The sequence below is a fragment of the Hyperoodon ampullatus genome, assembly GCF_949752795.1.
Source record: "Hyperoodon ampullatus genome assembly, chromosome: 4".
Lineage (NCBI taxonomy): Eukaryota > Metazoa > Chordata > Mammalia > Artiodactyla > Ziphiidae > Hyperoodon > Hyperoodon ampullatus.
The window spans coordinates 50444488-50463631 of NC_136917.1; the positions used below are offsets into that span (position 1 = coordinate 50444488).

The 19144-nt window shown below is 36.5% G+C and overlaps 1 protein-coding gene across 2 annotated transcripts in view; it reads right to left on the minus strand.

Moving 5' to 3' along the window:
• The window catches only part of SPINK5 (serine peptidase inhibitor Kazal type 5), a 70048-nt gene that overhangs the window by 26617 nt on the left and 24287 nt on the right, over positions 1 to 19144 (minus strand). Inside the window, exons 9-14 of one of the 2 annotated variants that reach the window (XM_079702314.1) lie at positions 16340 to 16467; positions 14874 to 14952; positions 12662 to 12789; positions 11064 to 11205; positions 9834 to 9961; positions 7380 to 7428 (exon numbers count right to left, since the gene is read on the minus strand). In XM_079702314.1, coding sequence (XP_079558440.1) covers positions 7380 to 7428; positions 9834 to 9961; positions 11064 to 11205; positions 12662 to 12789; positions 14874 to 14952; positions 16340 to 16467 — 654 coding nt within the window. Of the gene's footprint in view, positions 1 to 7379; positions 7429 to 9833; positions 9962 to 11063; positions 11206 to 12661; positions 12790 to 14873; positions 14956 to 16339; positions 16468 to 19144 lie in introns of both variants that reach the window. The other variant, XM_079702313.1, reaches the window with a different exon arrangement.

Sequence of the window (19144 nt, forward strand, 5' to 3'; positions counted from 1 at the left end):
CCCAATATAATGGATGCATCAAGAAGATGATGCAGAAGGTTAGTATTAGCCAAGATGCTTTTCAGAGGCCTAGGTCACACACTGTTTGGAATATAAGATTGCTGTCACTTATCTAATTATAAAACCTTCAATTTACTCGAATATTATTCTGGGCTAGGCACTGTGAGAGATACTAAAAATCCAGGACCTGTGAATATATTGTAGGGCAGAGGGGACTTTGCAGATGTGATTAAGTTAAGGACCTAGAGATAGGGATATTATCCTGGATTATCCTAGTATGCCCAATGAAATCAAAAGGGTCAGTCCTTAAAACTGGAAGAGTAAGACGGGAGAGAGCGAGAGGGAGATATGACTACAGAAGAACAATTAGAGATGCAATGTTGTTGGCCTTGAAGACGATGGAAACAGTCCAGGAGCCAAGGAACATGAACGGCCTCTAGAAGCTAGAAAAAGCAGAGACATTCAATCCAGAGTTCCTGGAAAATGAAGAAAATATGTTCTCAGAGTGGTTTCCTACCCTCCCTACACTTTTGTCTATTATGAAGAATAAGTAATGCAGAGTAAGAAGTAAAAAGAAAAGTGATTACACGTGGCAGTAAGTCAGTAAGCATTTAAAAGTCTTCTATCAGGGCTTCCCTGGTGGTGCAGTGGTTAAGAATCCACCTGCCAATGCAGGGGACACAGGTTCGAGCCCTGGACTGGGAAGATGCCACATACCACGGAGCAACTAAGCTCGTGCGCCACAACTACTGAGCCCGCGTGCCATGACTACTGAAGCCTGCACACCTAGAGCTTGCGCTCTGCAACAAGAGAAGCCACTGCAATGAGAAGCCCACGCACCACAACGAAGAGTAGCCCCCCACTCGCTGCAACTAGAGAAAGCCCCTGTGCAGCAACGAAGACACAGTGCAGCCCAAAATAAATAAATTAAAAAAAATAAAAGGCTTCTATCAGGCTCAGAATTGTGATGTCACTATAGTGGATCTGTAAATATTTACCATCAGCATTCTTTTGAGGGTGCTTAAATATTGGTGCAGAAGAAGGCTAATGAAATTGGTGGAGACCAATATAAAATATATATGTTTATGATATGTTGCACATCACAGTCTATAAAAGCTAGGAAAGATCAAGGTGAGGAGATTCAACAGGTCTGGAAGGGGAAGCTTCCTGGAAAAACAGAGTATACATACAGGATAAACCCTAAGAAAAACACACCAAGGCACATATTAATCAAACTAACAAAAATTAAATTCAAAGAAAAAATATTAAAAACAGCAAGGGAAAAACAAAAAATAACATACAAAGCAATCCCCAGAAGGTTATCAGCTGATTTTGCAGATAAACTCTGCAGGCCAGAAGGGAGTGGCTGGATATACTTAAAGTGATGAAAGAGAAAAACCTACAACCAAGATTACTCTACCCACAAGGATCTCATTCAGATTTGATGGAGAAATCAAAAGCTTTTCAGACAAGCAAAAGCTAAGAGAATTCAGCACCACCAAACCAGCTTTACAACAAATGCTACAGAAACGTCTCTAGGTGGGAAACACAAGAAAAGAAAAAGACCCACAAAAACAAACCCAAAACAATTAAGAATATGGTAATAGGAACATACATATTGATAATAACCTTGAATGTAAATGGCTTAAATGCCCCAACCAAAAGACACAGACTAGGTGAATGGATACAAAAACAAGACCCATATATATGCTATCTGCAAGACACCACTTCAGACCTAGGGACATATACAGACTTAAACTGAAGGGATGGAAAAAGATATTCCATGCAAATGGAAATCAAAAGAAAGCTGGAGTAGCAATACTTGTATCAGATAAAATAGACTTTAAAATGAAGACTGTTCCAAGAGATAAGGAGGGACACTACATAACGATCAAAGGATCAATCCAAGAAGAAATAACAATTACAAATGTTTATGCACCCAATATAGGAGCACCTCAATACATAAGGCAATTCTAACAACCATGAAAAGAGAAATAGACAGTGACACAATAATAGTAGGGGACTTTAACACCCCACTTACACCAATGGACAGATCATCCAAACAGAAAATAAATAAGGAAGCACAAACTTTAAATGACACAATAGACCAGATAGATTTAATTGATATTTTTAGAACATTCCACCCGAAAGTGGCAGAATACACTTTCTTTTCAAGTGCACACACAACATTCTACAGGATAGATCACATCTTAGGTCACAAATCAAGCCTCAGAAAATTTAAGAAAATTGAAATCGTATCAAGCATCTTTTCTTACTACAACGCTATGAGATTGGAAATCAATTAAAGGAAAAAAACTGTAAAAACCACAAATACATGGAGGCTAAACAGTGTGCTACTAAATAACCAAGAGATCACTGAAGAAATCAAAGAAGAAATCAAAAAATACATAGAAACAAATGACAAGGAAAACACGACGACCCAAAACCTATGGGATGCAGCAAAAGCAGTTCTAAGAGGGAAGTTTATAGCAGTCAATCTCACCTCAAGAAACAAGAAAAATCTTAAGTAAGCAATCTAAACCTACACTTACAACAACTAGAGAGGGCTTCCCTGGTGGTGCAGTGGTTGAGGGTCCACCTGTTGATGCAGGGGACACGGGTTCGTGCCCCGGTCCAGGAAGATCTCACATGCCGCGGAGCGGCTGGGCCCATGAGCCACGGCCGCTGAGCCTGCGCGTCCGGAGCCTGTGCTCCGCAATGGGAGAGGCCACAACAGTGAGAGAGGCCCACATACTGCAAAAAAAAAAAAAAACAAACAAACAAAAAAAAAAACTAGAGAAAGAAGAACAAAGAAAACCCAAAGTCAGTAGAAGAAAAGAAATCATAAAGATCAGAGCAAAAATAAATGAAATAAAAATAAAGAAAACAATAGGAAAGATCAATAAAACTAAAAGCTGGTTCTTTGAGAAGATAACAAAATTAACAAACTAAGCCAGACTCATCAAGAAAAAAAGGGAGAGGATGCAAATAAGTAAAATTAGAAATGAAAAAGGAGAAATCAGAAATGACACTGCAGAAATACAAAGGATTATAAGAGACTACTACAAACAACTATATGCCAATAAAATGGACAACCACGAAGAAATGGACAAATTCTTGGAAAGGTACAATTTTCCAAGACTGAACCAGGAAGAATTAGAAAATATAAACAGACCTATCAATATAAATAGTAATGAAATTGAAACCATAATTAAAAATCTTCCAACAAACAAAAGTCCAGGACTAGATGGCTTCACAGGTGTATTCTATCAAACATTTAGAGAAGAGCTAACATCCATCCTTCTCAAACTCTTCCAAAAAATTGCAGGGGGAGAAACACTCCCAAATTCATTCTACAAAGCCACCATCACCCTGATACCAAAACCAGAAAAAGATATCACAAAAAAAACTATAGACCAATATCACTGAGGAACATAGATGCAAAAATCCTCAACAAAATAGTAGCAAACAGAAGCCAACAACACATTAAAAGTATCATCACCATGATGCAGTGGGATTTATCCCAGGGATGCAAGGATTCTTCAGTATACGCAACTCAATCAGTGTGGTACAGCACATTAACAAATTAAGGAATAAAAACCATATGATCAATTCAACACCCATTTATGATAAAAACTCTCCAGAAAATGGGCATAGAGGGAACCTATCTCAACATAATAAAGGCCATAGATGACAAACCCACAGCAAGCATCATACTCAATGGTGAAAAACGGAAAACATTTCCAGTATGATCAGGAACAAGACAAGGATGTCCACTCTCACCACTCTTATTCAACATAGTTTTGGAAGTCCTAGCCATGGCAATCAGAAAAAAAAGAACTAAAAGGAATACAAATAAAACTGTCACTGTTTGCAGGTGACATGATACTATACATAGAGAATCCTAAAAATGCCACCAGAAAACTATTAGAACTAAGCAATGAATTTGGTAAGGTTGCAGGATACAAAATTAATGCACAGAAATCTCTTGCATTTCTATACACCAACAATGAAAAATCAGAAAGAGAAATTAAGGAAACACTCCCATTTACCATTGCAACAAAAAGAATAAACTTATCTAGTAATAAACCTGACTAAGGAGGCAAAAGACTTGTACTCAGAAAACTATAAAACACTAATGAAAAATATCAAAGATGACAAAAACAGATGGAGAAATATACCATGTTCTTGGATTGGAAGAATCAATATTGTGAAAATGACTATACTACCCAAAGCAATCTACAGATTCAGTGCAATCCCTATCAAACTACCAGTGGCATTCTTCACAGAATTAGAACAAAAAATTTTACAATTTGTATGGAAACACAAAAGACCCCGAATAGCCAAAGCAATCTTGAGAAAGAAAAACAGAGTTGGAGGAATCGGGCTCCCTGACTTCAAACTATACCACAAAGCTACAGTAATCAAGACAGTATAGTACTGGCACAAAAATAGAAATATAGGTCAGTGGTACAGGATAAAATGCCCAGAGATAAACCCACACACATATGGGCACCTAATTTACAACAAAGGAGGCAAGAACATACAATGGAGGAAAGACAGCCTCTTCAATTAAGTGGGGCTGGGAAAACTGGACAGCTACATGTAAAAGAATGAAATTAGAACACTACCTAACACTACTCAAAAATAAACTCCAAATGGATTAAAGACTTAAATGTAAGACCAGACACTATAAAACTGTTAGAGGAAAACATAGGAAAAACACTCTATAACATAAACCATAGCAAGATCTTTTTTGACCAACCTCCTAGAGTATTGGAAATAAAAACAAAAATAAACAAATGGGACTTAATTAAACGTAAAAGCATTTGCACAGCAAAAGGAAACCATAAACAAGACAAAAAGACAACCCTCAGAATGGGAGAAAGTATTTGCAAATGAAACAACAGACAAAGTGTTTGTATTTAATCTCCAAAATATGCAAAGAGCTCATGGAGCTCAATATCAAAAAAACAAAAAATCCGTTAAAAAATGGGCAGAAGACATAGACATTTCACCAAGGAAGACATGCAGATGGCCAAGAGGCACCTGAAAAGATGCTCAACATCAGTAATTATTAGAGAAATGCAAATCAAAACTACAATGAGGTATCACCTCAGGCCAGTCAGAATGGCCATTATCAAAAAATCTAGAAACAATAAATGCTGGAAAGGGTGTGGTGAAAAGGGAACCCTTGTGCACTGCTGGTGGGAATGTAAATTAATACAACCACTATGGAGAACAGTATGGAGGTTCCTTCAAAAACTAAAAATAGAACTATCATACGACCCAGCAATCCCACTATTGAGCATATACCCCGAGAAAACCACAATTCAGAGACATTTACCACAATGTTCTTTGCAGCACTATTTACAATAGCCAGGACACGGACGCAACCTAAGTGTCCATCAACAGATGAATGGATAAAGAAGATGTGGCATATATATACAATGGAATATTACTCAGCCATAAAAATAAATGAAATTGAGTTATTTGTAGTGAGGTGGATGGACCTAGAGTCTGTCATACAGAGTGAAGTAAGTCAGAAAGAGAAAAACAAATACTGATGCTAACACATATATATATGGAATCTAAAAAAAAAAATGGTACTGATGAACTTCGTTGCAGGGCAGGAATAAAGATGTAGACATAGAGAATGGACTTGAGGACACAGGGTAGAAGGGGGAAGCTGGGGCGAAGTGAAAGTAGCACTGACATATATACACTACCAAATGTAAAATAGCTAGTGTGAAGCAGCTGCATAACACAGGGAGATCAGCTCTGTGCTTTGTGATAACCTAGACGGTGGGATAGGGAGGATGGGAGGGAGGTTCAAGAGGGAGGGGATATGGGGATATATGTATTCATATGACTGATTCACTTTGTTGTACAACAGAAACTAACACAGTATTGTGAAGCAATTATACTCCAATAAGGATCTATTTTAAAAAAAAGAGACATATCTGAAACAAAGATATGGGGGAGAGAACAAATATGAAAGTATGATGCCTGGAGAAACTGACAACTTTCTGGGATTTACTTGATAAAGTCCAGGGATGGGGGATGCATATTTCAAACAGAAGAGTAACAATGGGAGTGGAGAGGAGGAGGAATGTGTTAAGACCATTTTAAAAATCTAATAGGATTTAGAAACTGATAAAACATTATGGATAAAACAAATTTTCAATTCTGAATTACTAATAAAAAGATGGTTCCAGGTAACAGAAAGTTACTGAGAAAATGAATCAGTTTAAAGGCAACCTTTTAAACTGTGTCAACTTTTCTCCCCAAATTATTAGGCTTATACTTTTGAAGCTGTTGTTAGGAAATAGAATAAATAAAGGTAAACCTTGTGTAAGGCTATCTGAGAGTAATCCTACATCTATGTAAAGACAGAGTTTGCTACTTATAAAATTGTAAAATTATATATAGAAATGTAAAATTGTATATAGAAATGTGAAGTAGATTAAAAATAATTAGAAATTCAAAGGATTTAATTAATAGTCATAATTGAAAGTGAAAATACTAGTATTCCTCCATAGCTGGGTGCTGACAAAGATCAAATATGATAATATATGTGCACTTTGTTTTGTAAATTGAACTAACGTGAATGATAGGGATGTTGTACTCTCTCTTTAAAATAGCTAAGAGGTAGGAATTATGTAACCTGAAATTAGTAAATTGTAAAAATTGATAGTAATAACCTGTGCCTGACAACAGAAATCTTAAGAAAAGCCAAATATGGGAAATATTCCTTACAAAGTAAGTTAAACTCCACTTTTTATGAAATAAACCTTAAATTTTGAATTATCATGAAATAAAATTGATACTCAGGAAACTTGTACTTAAGACTTTTTTTTCCAGGTTAAAGGTTATATTTATTCGTTTTTTAAATTAATTTTTATTGGAGTATAGTTGATTTACAATGTTTGTTAGTTTCTGCTATACAGCAAAGTGAATCAGTTATACATATACCTATAGCCACTCTTTTTTAGATTCTATTCCCATATAGGTCATTGAGAGTATTGAGTAGAGTTCCCTGTGCTATATAGTAGGTTCTTATTAGTTATCTGTTTTACATATAGTACTATGTATATGTCAATTCCAGTCTCCCAGTTTATCCACCCCCATTTCCCCTTTGGTAACCATAAGATTGTTTTCTACATCTGTGACTCTATTTCTGTTTCATTTCATCTGTTTCTGTTTCATAGGTTCATTTGTACCATTTTTTAAGATTCCACATGTAAGCAATATCATATGATATTTGTCTTTCTCTGTCCCATAAAAAACAGGAAAACATTTATGCTAATGAGATATCTAGAATGTTATTGCAGAGAAAAAATGTCAGGGTATAATATAAGAATTTGTGAGAAAATTACCTTTGCAGTTTCTCTTTTAGCCTTTGTTCTTGCTCTTTCTTCTTGTTGACTATAAGAAACAGGAAAAATGAGAGACAGAAGAATCTTAATACAGTAGTATAGATTCTTAACATTCACAGGTTGATCATTCATTGCATCGATTATTCTCAAGCAACTCCAAAGATCCACTCATAGTAGGTGTAATTTTATTGGGTAATAATTAGAATGATTTACCACACCTCAAGAGAATGGTGTTCAAGGGAAAACCCCTTAATTAATGAGAAGACCTATATAGCTTCCCAGCAGATATCCTGGAATAGGACTTTCTTATTTGCTGATTCTTTTACATCTGCAAAAGGTGCAGAACTCTTTATAAAGTGGTGATATTTAGCTTCTGGGAGGCAGTATAGCATGGTGATTAAGAAGAAAGTTAAGAAGAAAGACTCTGCAGCCAAATAGAATAAGGAACACAAGAAGTGTCTTAACCTCTCTGTGTTTTCCTCATCTTTAAATGGGGAAATGGAGTAGAGGGATAGAAGAGGTAATAAGAATACTTCTCTCATAGGACTGTTGTGAGCATTAAATAAGTTGATACATGTAAAGCAATTAGAATTAGTATCCAGTACATAATAAAGTGATTGATAAAAGTGATTGTTATCATCAGCATTGTAAGCATTATTGAAAGTGAACACTCCAAAAACAGGCATATTGGGCTTCCCTGGTGGCGCAGTGGTTAGGAATCCACCTGCCAATGCAGGGGACACTGGTTCGAGCCCTGGCCCGGAAAGATCCCACATACTGCAGAGCAACTAAGTCTGTGTGCCACAACTACTGAGCCTGCGCTCTAGAGCCCACAAGCCACAACTACTGAGCCCACGTGCCCAACTACTGAAGCCCGTGCACCTAGAGCCTGTGCTCTGCAACAAGAGAAACCACCGCAATGAGAAGCCCGTGCACTGCAAGGAAGAGTGGCCCCCTGCTCACCACAACTAGAGAAAGCCCGTGTGCAGCAGCGAAGACCCAACACAGCCAAAAATGAATAAATAAAATAAATTTTAAAAAAACAACAACAAAAAAACAGGCATATGATGAAAATGAAATGAGAGTAATAGCTCTTAACCATTTTGGATGAGTAACAGTGTTGCAAATTGAGTTTAATATACTCAGTCTGCAGCATAATTAGATCTGTAATGCAGATAATTCAATCATGTTGTAGAGACAAAAATAATTTGCTAAAACGTTTTCATACATTACAGTCAACGTAAAAACTGCTCATTGATCAACTTAAAACTTTTTTAAAAGTTGAAAACACTATTTGTATGTGATATTAAAGTGTTTAAGAAATGACTATGGAGGGAAATATGGTTCTTAAGAAAGGCAATAGCCTTTGCTAACACATCCATAAAATATGAGGCAATAAAATTTTAATTGGATAAGGAATTTTTATATTGATGGAAGAAACTAACTAAAATAGCTCCAAAATTGTGGGGTTTCTTATACTTCTTTATATAGATACTGATCCAAACTTTACTGTGAGTCTAAGTTGACTATATAATTTAAGAAGCATTTTCTTTTCATAATGGAAACTTGTCAGAGGAAACAGCAGAGACGACCACTAGGTGGCAGACTTACTTCCTCATCTCTGAAAGATTAAGGTAAAGAAAAACAGACTGAAATGAGCGTAACAGGCAGATGTTACTACCAGAAGTTGATAATGGTTTTGCTAAATAATTATACCCTGTCTACACCCTACAATGAGAAATCTTATCATTTTCTTCATTTTTCCTGGGCCGAAATTTCCATCATTCTCATCTTCTCTGGGCCTTAATTTTTTTCCGTCTATAACTTGGGATAATACAGAACCCATTTCATACGGTTGTTGTGAAGATTAAATGAGATTGGGTAGCAAAACCCAAGTATATGCCGATTATATGCCAATAAATGTTGGTTATGATGATTATATGGTCATAGTCATGACTTCCATCTAACAGATTTTTTAATGCTTCCATGGCTCACTTACGCTATGGGACAAATCTGCTGGGTTGTATTGCTCTCCACTAGGGAAGATGAAATGACTGAATCCTTTCAGAGATTCTGGGCATATAGAAAATAGAGTATCCCTTGGGACAAAGACTTAAGGAATACAGTAGACTCTGGTTTGAGAGGATGTACCATGTTGTCTATTTTAAAAGGGATGATCTGTCATGTGTTTTCAGATGATTTCATATCCCACTCTGCAAGGGTATGATCCTTGTTTCATGTCATTTACACTTCCACGGGAACTCAACCAGTGATTGATATGCAGGAATCATTCTTTGACAATTAGGACATTGTGCAAAAATGTGTCATAAAAAAATGCCATTGATAAGAAACAAACACAATTTAAGAAACAAAATAGAATAAAGCTCCAAAAAAGAGAAATGAAGCAGAAAGGACAAAACCCTCCCTCATTTTCCCAGCAGCAGCTCTACTCACAAGAAAGCCTCACACATGGAGCAGGCGTTGTCATGCATTTTCCCATCTGGGCCCTCGACGGGGTCCTTCTCTCTGGTGCAAGAGAGTTTTCCATTTCTCACAAACTTGCGGTATTCACTGCACAGCTTCTGCCAAGATAGAGAAGGTAATTTGGACACACGTTTTATTCCCATTCAGAGCAGAAGTTTGAAGCATCTACATTGGTAGAAACTAATCTTTGAGCCCAGGATTTTAGTTGTGTTTCTCTCAAATATAAAATTCAATTGAACAAAAAAAACCTCGTGATTTGCTAAGAGATGGAAACAAATAAGACATAATAGGATGTATAATAAAAGAGGTAGATAAGTAAACTCCACTATAATCTAAATAGAATAAGTGCAAACGTACAGGTACAAGAAAATCTGAGAACTCAGAGGTTGGGACCATGAAATCTGATTGTGGAAATCAGGGAAGATGTCAGGGAACTAGGATACTTTGAGTGAGACTTTGAAGAGTAAATAGGATTTTCCTGGTTAAGAAATGGATTGAGAAATACACATTTTAGATTGCTAAAATAAGCTGAGAAGCACATGTCAGAAACTACATGGCCTATAGCAGAACATGAATTTCTGAATGATGGTAAGGAGCCAAATAAGAGAGTTAAGGAGATCGAAATGCATCCTTTAGTTGATAATGAGTTATTTGTGCATTTTAAGAAGAGCAGTATTATGATCCAGTTAATATTTTGAAACTTTACTCCAGCTGTGTTAGGGAGGATGGTTGGATAAGAAAAAGAATAGAATTTAGAGGGAAGATTAGGAGACTTTCATCATCTAAAGAAGAAGTTAACGGTAACTTATATAAAGCCATGAAAGTGAATATTGTAATATTTCAAAGGTAAAAACCATGTTTTCTGTGTGTGTGCAATGTATTTTGAACCCAACTCAGATGTGAAATTTCAAAAATTCACACGTAGAAAATATACACTAAGTGTCTCAGGAAAGTGGTAAGCAAAAGCTAGCATAGTCTGTAAGTGATGAAACTAGAACTAGAAATCATTTTTTTTCAGACTGCAAATAAGTTCTTTTTACTGTACAGAGTCTCTGAAGCAGCAAGAATTGATCAACTCCCATATCATTCATCTTAATGTCATCTCCAGATTGAAAGGTTAAGATTTTTCTGGGGATTTTTGCAGGGCAATATTCCAGCCTTTAGGCTCTTTGAAGTATGTTCAAATTAAAGTCTACTCACTGCATATAAGCATGCTTTTCCAGGTTCTCTTTTACTTCTTGCTTTTGCTTCATCTTTTTTCTTTTCTTCAGCTTTTGCTTCATCTTTTTTCTTTTCTTCAGCTTTTGCTTCATCTTTTTTCTTTTCTTCAGCTTTTGCTTGGCTGAATGAGAAAAAACAAAACAAAACAAAAACAGGACAGATCCATAGGACCAAACACAGTCAATGGTTTCTCCACATTTCTGCATTGCTAACCTGTCCTCCCTCCTCAAGAAGGAGCAACTTTGCCCCTTTATCACTACATACTAATGAGAAGCAACAAAACAGCCTCCAGTATGATAAGATACCATAACTTCTTCATAGTTTCTGCATAACACTGAAATAAAGATAGCGTTACTTGTGGATTTGGGAGGCTTACTTTCTGTAAATTACCTTTTTTTGGCTGTGGTCAGAAAAGGAACATCATCAGTGTTCATCAAGGAGATATCAAAACTAGTACCGTGGGCTTCCCTGGTGGCGCAGTGGTTGGGGAGTCCGCCTGCCGATGCAGGGGACACGGGTTCGTGCCCCAGTCTGGGAAGATCCCACATGCCGCGGAGCGGCTGGGCCTCTGAGCCATGGCCGCTGAGCCTGCGCGTCCGGAGCCTGTGCTCCGCAACGGGAGAGGCCACAACAGTGAGAGGCCCGCGTACCACAAAAAAAAAAACCTAGTACTTTGGTGACATTACACCTGGAGCCTGAAAGTGGCCTTAATAAAGCACATTGACTGGTCCCCTTGTTTCACAGAGACAAGGTGAGGTGAGGGCTTTGCTTATAATCTCAGGATATGACCACAACTAACCCAAATTTCTCCTCTCAAGTCTATGTTCTATCTACCACATCGTGTATGCCGTAGCTTTATTAATTCAGTTTACATGTATTGCTTACTCATGGCTGTGTTATCTGTAAGAAAAGGTAGGATGGATGGAAAAATAATAATTTCCATACATTGATAAACCAAATGAGCCTAAATGTGCTTTGTACAATGGAATTGCATGGTATGTACAGTTAACTGATGATGGTATTTCAACCATACCTGGTTGTCAGTCAAATTACAAAAGACCAAAGATTCTAAATGTAGTCAACTACTTAATCTGAACTCAGTCAGGTAAACTGAGTGCAGTCCCAAATTTTGAAACCAAACTCAGTTATAACTTACTGAGAAATGTCACATTATATAAAGTAACATTTACTGTAATTTAATAAGAGTTCATGGTTGTTTCATGGGCAACTTCAATAATCAATTTCTGCAGTAAGTGTTAACTTTGGGTCTTCGCCCCTCTGGAAGATGAGATGCCTGTAAACCTGTACAACAGGTTCACAATATGAAGCTTCAGCAGTAGGGAGAATTTGATATTTGCATAAGTAAGTCAGGATGTTCCAGTGCTAAGAGAATGAGTGTCGGGGGTAACAGACATCTTGGCATAAATGCTCTAGGTACTTATTCCCAGCTCTATTACTTACATTCTCCATGTAACTTCTTCAACTCCCTTCCCAGTTTGCCCATCTATGAAACAAGCTAGTTCTATTAGATTACTGAAGGATCCCTTTTCTCTTTGACATTCTGAAACCGTACTCACTAGAAGACTTGACACATGGAACACAAGTTGACATGCATTTTCCCATCTGGGCCACAAATAGGTTTATATTCTCTGGTACAGAAAGGTATTCCATTCTTTACATGATCCTGATATTCACTGCAGAGTTTCTGAATAAAGAAAATGAGACAGTTTAGATATGGTTCTCTATAAACTTTAGATACTCTTTATCAAAGATATTGGAAAAGAGGAATTAAGGATAAAAAATAAAACATTTAGGATTTATAATTGTCCAAAAATTTTGTGATATTTCTCTTCTTATAAGATTCATCCATTTGGGGCTTCCCTGGTGGCGCAGTGGTTAAGAATCTGCCTGCCAATGCAGGGGACATGGGTTCGAGCCCTGGTCCGGGAAGATCCCACATGCCGTGGAGCAACTAAGCCCATGCGCCACAACTACTGAGCCTGCGCTCTAGAGCCTATGAGCCACAGCTACTGAGCCCACGTGCCGCAACTACTGAAGCCCGCACGCCTAGAGCCCGTGCTCCGCAACATGAGAAGCCACCACAATGAGAAGCCCGTGCACTGCAACGAAAGCCTGTGCACAGCAACGAAGACCCAGTGCAGCCAAAAATAATAAATTAAGATTCATCCATTTAAGTGTTCAACAAATATATTAAGTTAAAGGGATTAAATATGAATGTGATTTAGCGCTTTTATGTCAAGTGAAAAGGATAAGGAATTGCAATATAAAAAGCTAAGGGATATGACACATGTCTAAATTAAGTATGCACTAGCATATAGGAAAGAATGATCCAAGGAAGTTCAGAGAAGAGCTTATATTTGAGTTGTATCTTTAGAATGTGCCTAGGAGAACAATGTGGCAAAAAAGTCCTCCAGGAGGAATTATGATATGCAAAGACACAGAGGCGTAAAAGAATATGTTATTTTGAGATAATCTATTACAGTCAGGAGTATAGTGGCTAAAGAATTAGCAGGACACAAAGAGGAAGGTTTGGGAACTGGTTAAAAGGAGACCTTGAAGATAAGTCAAAATCAGACTACTAAACTTTGAAAGGACTTGGGACTTTATTCTTAGGAAATGGAAAACAATATTTATAGCAGAGAAGGGCCTAATCAAATCTTTGTTTTAGAAAGATTATCCAGTCGGATGTGTGGAGGGTTTAAGTGACTAAAGACTGAAGCTAGGGAAACTATAGAATAGAAGGAAGGAAGGGAGGGAGGGAGAGAGGGAAAGAGGGAGGAGGGGAGGAAGGAAAGAAGGAGGGAAGAAGGAAGGAAGGGAGAAAGCGGGGAGGGAGGGAGGAAGGAAGGGAGAAAAAGAAAAGAGAGGAAGGAAGAAATTGAAAGTGAAAGATAGGATAGTTGAGGGACATTTAACAGCTAAAATTAAAAGGACTGTGTAACCTAGTATTGAAGGAAAGAAAGCAGTTGAAACTGAGGCCTTAGCAATTAGGATATAGTTACATGAAGGCAGAAGGTGTACTAAGGGAATGAGCTATTTTATGAAACTGAACTACACTTCATAGAAGGTGGGATAACTCTAAGAAATAAGTTAAATAGGGTCTCTTTAATGGAGTGAAATGGTCCAAATACACTCTAGAATACCTTTAAACATGAGATTTTCATAATGCCATTAGTTCATGGAAATATTTCCTACTCTGTGAAAACAACATGGAAGAATAATTGAATCTTGAAGATAGAGGAAGATGTTGGCTAGAACATCTTTAATGTACGCTAACATACATTAGCAGGATGCTAATGTATCAATGCAAAAGAAAGCTATTAGGTATCTGAGCTAAGATGGTAGCAGTGGAAAAAAGGCAGATGACTAGTTAAGAGGTGTTATAAAAGTAGAATGTTGTATGATTTTAAAAGGATCATATTAAAATTTTACATTGCTATTGCTTTCAAAATGAAAACCCCCAAAACAACTGTCACACATTTGAAGAATGTATATCAACTTTGAATTCAGATAAGGCTTGATATATCACCTTCATTCAGGAGTGTGGAACTGTTTTTAATAATGTGCCTTAATTTCCTCCAAATAGAGCTAAAAATTATAATGTCATAAGTATTCTAAATCTTATAAAATAGTAACTAAAAAATAGTTTCCAGAAACCCATTAGTAGTGGAGGAAAAATAAATAAATATTGAAAATGTATTCTAGAGTAAAGTACACACACACACACCCTACAAAAGTCATAACTGAATTGATCAAACTAATCCCCACCTCAGTTTCTCTTCTAACTTTTTCTTTAGCCTTTCTCAGGGGTTCATCTGCTTTATTTTTTTCTTCTGAAAGACGCTGTCTGCTGGAGAAAGAAACAAAAATAAGGAAGTGAATATAGATTTTTTGAATCTTCAAGCTACAAAATAGTCATTTAGACGCAAGTGGAAAAAAACAGCTAAGTGTTCCTGAGTTTTAGAACAAACATTTTCAAATCACCCTAAAGCCCCTTATCAAATTGAGATCTTCACCATTTCCCCAAAGAACCCCTTCCATTTTGCCTTTAAGTTTGCCATTTCCTTCCACTGTAACAATCTTTTTTTTTCTTTTTTCTTTTGTCATCTTCCCTTTTAAACCTCCCCAGCTTAAATTCTGCCTTCTTAAGAAGACATCCCATACCTCAAAGTGGAAGTGAGTTCTACATCTTTCAGTGTGCTTTCATACTTGGATATTCTTCTCTTATAGGATAGTTTTCATTCTGTCTTGCAATGTGTGTGTGTGTGTGTGTGTGTACATCCAAGGATTATTTTTGCTATTACCCTTAAGCTTCTTGAGAGCAGGGATCTTTGTCCATACATTCATTCATTCACTTATTTACTCAACATTTGGTTAGTAATTATTTTTTGGCAAGCATTGGACAGCACCCTGGGCATATAGTTCAGCAGTTTACAGTATAAACACATACCCTATCTTCTTAGAACTTACAGACCAGTAGAGAAGAGTGACAGTCAACAAATAGTACTAGAAATAATTATACAAATACCAACTATGATGATTATTATAAAATAAAATTACAAGTGTTATAAAGATTGAATTTAGTGATTTTAGGAGATTCATCCAAGGAAGGATAATCTTGAAATGCAAACCATAGAAGAGACATTAGCTGGCCAAAACAAGAACTGGCAGTCAGAAAGTGTAGGAAAGAGCTCATAGAGTTCAAGGATCTGAAAGAAAATGTGATGAGACCTTTCCTGAGCCATCTTTATAAATGCCATAATTTATATGTTGTGGGATTTGCTCTTCCCCCAGGGTCAGGTGTCCAAGATGAAAAGATAGAGTTAATCCAGTTCACATATGAACATGGATTTTTTTTGTGGGCATCCCATCTATTCTGCCACAATGGGGTAATTACTGAAGGAAAAGAATCAAAGTCCTAGTGCCTGCTTTTAACCCTCATTCTGTACTATGACTAGCTCATAAAAAGGCTTACAAAGGTCATGGGGGAAAATATTAACAAGTATTTTGTAATCCAGTCATCCTACTGGATATTAGAATCCATTTGTATTAAAAAAGAAATACATAGCATTAGAGCCTACTTATTAGGTGGTATTATGATTTGTAGAGGACATAAAACTGGTAAAAAAATTCTCAACAACAAATCTTCCCATGAACATTGTTCTTATTCATCATTTTATTCAATCTCCACTTCACCTTTTGAGTAACTCCAAAGAAACCACATCTATACTTACAAAATTTCAGCACACAGGGCACACTTGTTGCTATGCATCCTGCCATCAGGGCCACAGACTGGCTCCCACTCCAATGTACAAAGAAGTCTTCCATTCCTCACTTGGTTTTCATATTCCTTGCAGACATTCTTTAAAAAGACAAGTAATTACATTTAGCACTTTTCTACTCTTTAATCTAGAAAATGTGCATCATGGATTTATAGTCAAAGAATGTCATATCTAGAAAGTGTTGGTGAACACACACAATGTATTAATGAGAAATAGTCATTACATTGTCAAATTACTCAGTACCTGTGTATACTATGTCGTGTATTTATTAAAAGGTGAAAGAGCCTAGGAAAGAATAAGGCTGAGCAAATACTTTCTGAAATCAGATAGTTTTTGTTAACTTTCAAATCTATGGAAAAAGATAATAAATAAAAGATCTGTCATGAGGTTCCAAGAAAGACATAACAAAACACAGCAGCCAAGACAAAACAAAAGTGTTGCCAATGAGCAGAATATAGAATCTGTAAGATGAGATACTTAAGAGCTACTTAATATGGAACAAGTCAAGAACAATTTACTTAGTTTGCAAGGAAAAAGGAATAACATGGTATCCAACAGCATTATGCTTACTCTATTTGTTTTCTCTGTGGATCATTTTTATATATACTCTGCCACCTTTATCAATGTTCATTTCTAACACTGCAGGTGGAAACCTCAGAAGGAGTGAACCTTATTTTCCTTCATTACCCACTAAGAAATGCAGACCATCAAGACTAATCTTTATTTAGAAAACCTAAAAATGTTGTTACTTCCTCCCAAAATTCAGAAGAGGTTTATACACACAAATTTCCTGATTGATGCTTGAATTCAGTATTTTCACGTTTCTCTCTGTGTTTTGAAAATTCTGTTTGATTAGGGCCATATATGTGCGTGTATGGGTATTTGTGTATACAAAATAGTTATATTTAATTATATATGATAAATACATATATAAACTTTAAAACGCTATACCAAAACACTACTTGATAGCATATATTACTGTAATATAATCTATAAAAATGCTTCTCTGTAGCCTTTTTCAACTGTATGACCCTCATCTTCCCATTTCAGCTACAAAAACGTGAGCATAAAGAGTATGGTTTATTCACTGCAGTATTATTTACAATAGCCAAAAGGTGGAACAACCTAAGTGTTCATCAGTAGGTGAATGGATAAAGAAGATGTGATATATACATATATACAATGTATATGTATGGATGGATGGAATATTATTCGGTCATGAAAAAGAATGAAATCTTTCCATTCGTGACAGTATGGATGGGTTGTAGAGGGTATTATGCTAAGTGAAATAAGTCAGACAGAGAATGGTAATTACTGTATGACTTTCCTTATATGTGGAATCTAAAAAAACAAAACAAAGGAACAAATAAAATAGACTCATAGATACAGGGAACAAACTGGTGGTTGCCAGTGGGGAGGGGAGTGGGGCAGGGTGGGGGAAATAGGTGAAGGGGATTAAGAGGTACAGACTTCCCATTATAAAATAAATAAGTCATGGAGATATAATGTGCAGCAAAGGGAATACAGTCAATAATATTATAAGAACTTTGTGTGGTGACAAATGGTATCTAGACTTATCATGGTGACCGTTTTGAAATGTATATATATATATATATATCAAATCACTATGATGTACACCTGAAACTAATGTGATATTGCATATCAATTATACTTCAATTAAAAATTTTATTTTAAAAAAGTGTGGTTTGGAGTCAGAAGGGAAATTAAACTGTGGCTCTAACTCACTGGGAGACCATAGCAAAGTCACATCACCTTTGAGACTTCAGTTTCACTACCAACACAAAGGAGGTTTTCAGAATAGCTGCTCTTTAGGACCTTTTCTAGATCTAGTATTCTCTGATTTAAAAAAATATATAACTCACACTTCATTAGGACACTTTAAAAGAGAATCTAATGAGGAGATATTTGTCTTTAGAGGAGTAATGGGTGTGTTCCGAACTTCCTGGTTGTAACAATCTAGGAATACAGACGCAGAAGACAGTCACCTGATAATCACAGTGTGGTAATAAAATTGATGCTCAATGGTTCCCATAAAAGAAACAATGATAATTTCAGTTTATAAGTTGTGATTCATCCAAGGAGATTCTAAAGAAATGCTGTGTGATCAACCCACTGACAGGTTAATTATGGGGCAAATATTGAGCCATCACAATAATGCAGTCCTGTTCAACATAATCATGTCCAATGACCCCACCAAAACAATGACCCCAGCCACAGACAAAAAGAAGGAAAAGTAGCTGAGACATGATGAAAGACAAGGGAAAAGAAACTCCCTGTTTATGAAGTAATAAAATGTTGAATATCACAAGATGACCCAAAGTGTTATACTGAAATTTAACAACCACCACAACAAAATTGCTTTTCAAATCTCAGTGAGTGTTGAACACATTATGGATAATTATGAATGCTCTGTGTTTCTTAATTTAAATTTTGAATGCCCTATTTAGGGTGGGACATTTGTTTCATTGAATGGCATTATGAAGTGGAAGTTCAGCTCTTAACTACCAAAAATTGTACCTGTGTCTCCCCTTAGGAAAACATATGCCCTACAATCCACAAAAATAGTATCTTTTTATTAGCACAAAAGGGTGCAGGACACAGAATCAGAATCCAACAGGAGGGTAAAATTGAGATCATTTACCCAGCCTCCTTATTTTACTAATAATGAAAATTGAGACCTGGACAGAAGAGATGAGTTGCTCAGTTTCACACACCCAGAGAAGGACTAAAACTCAG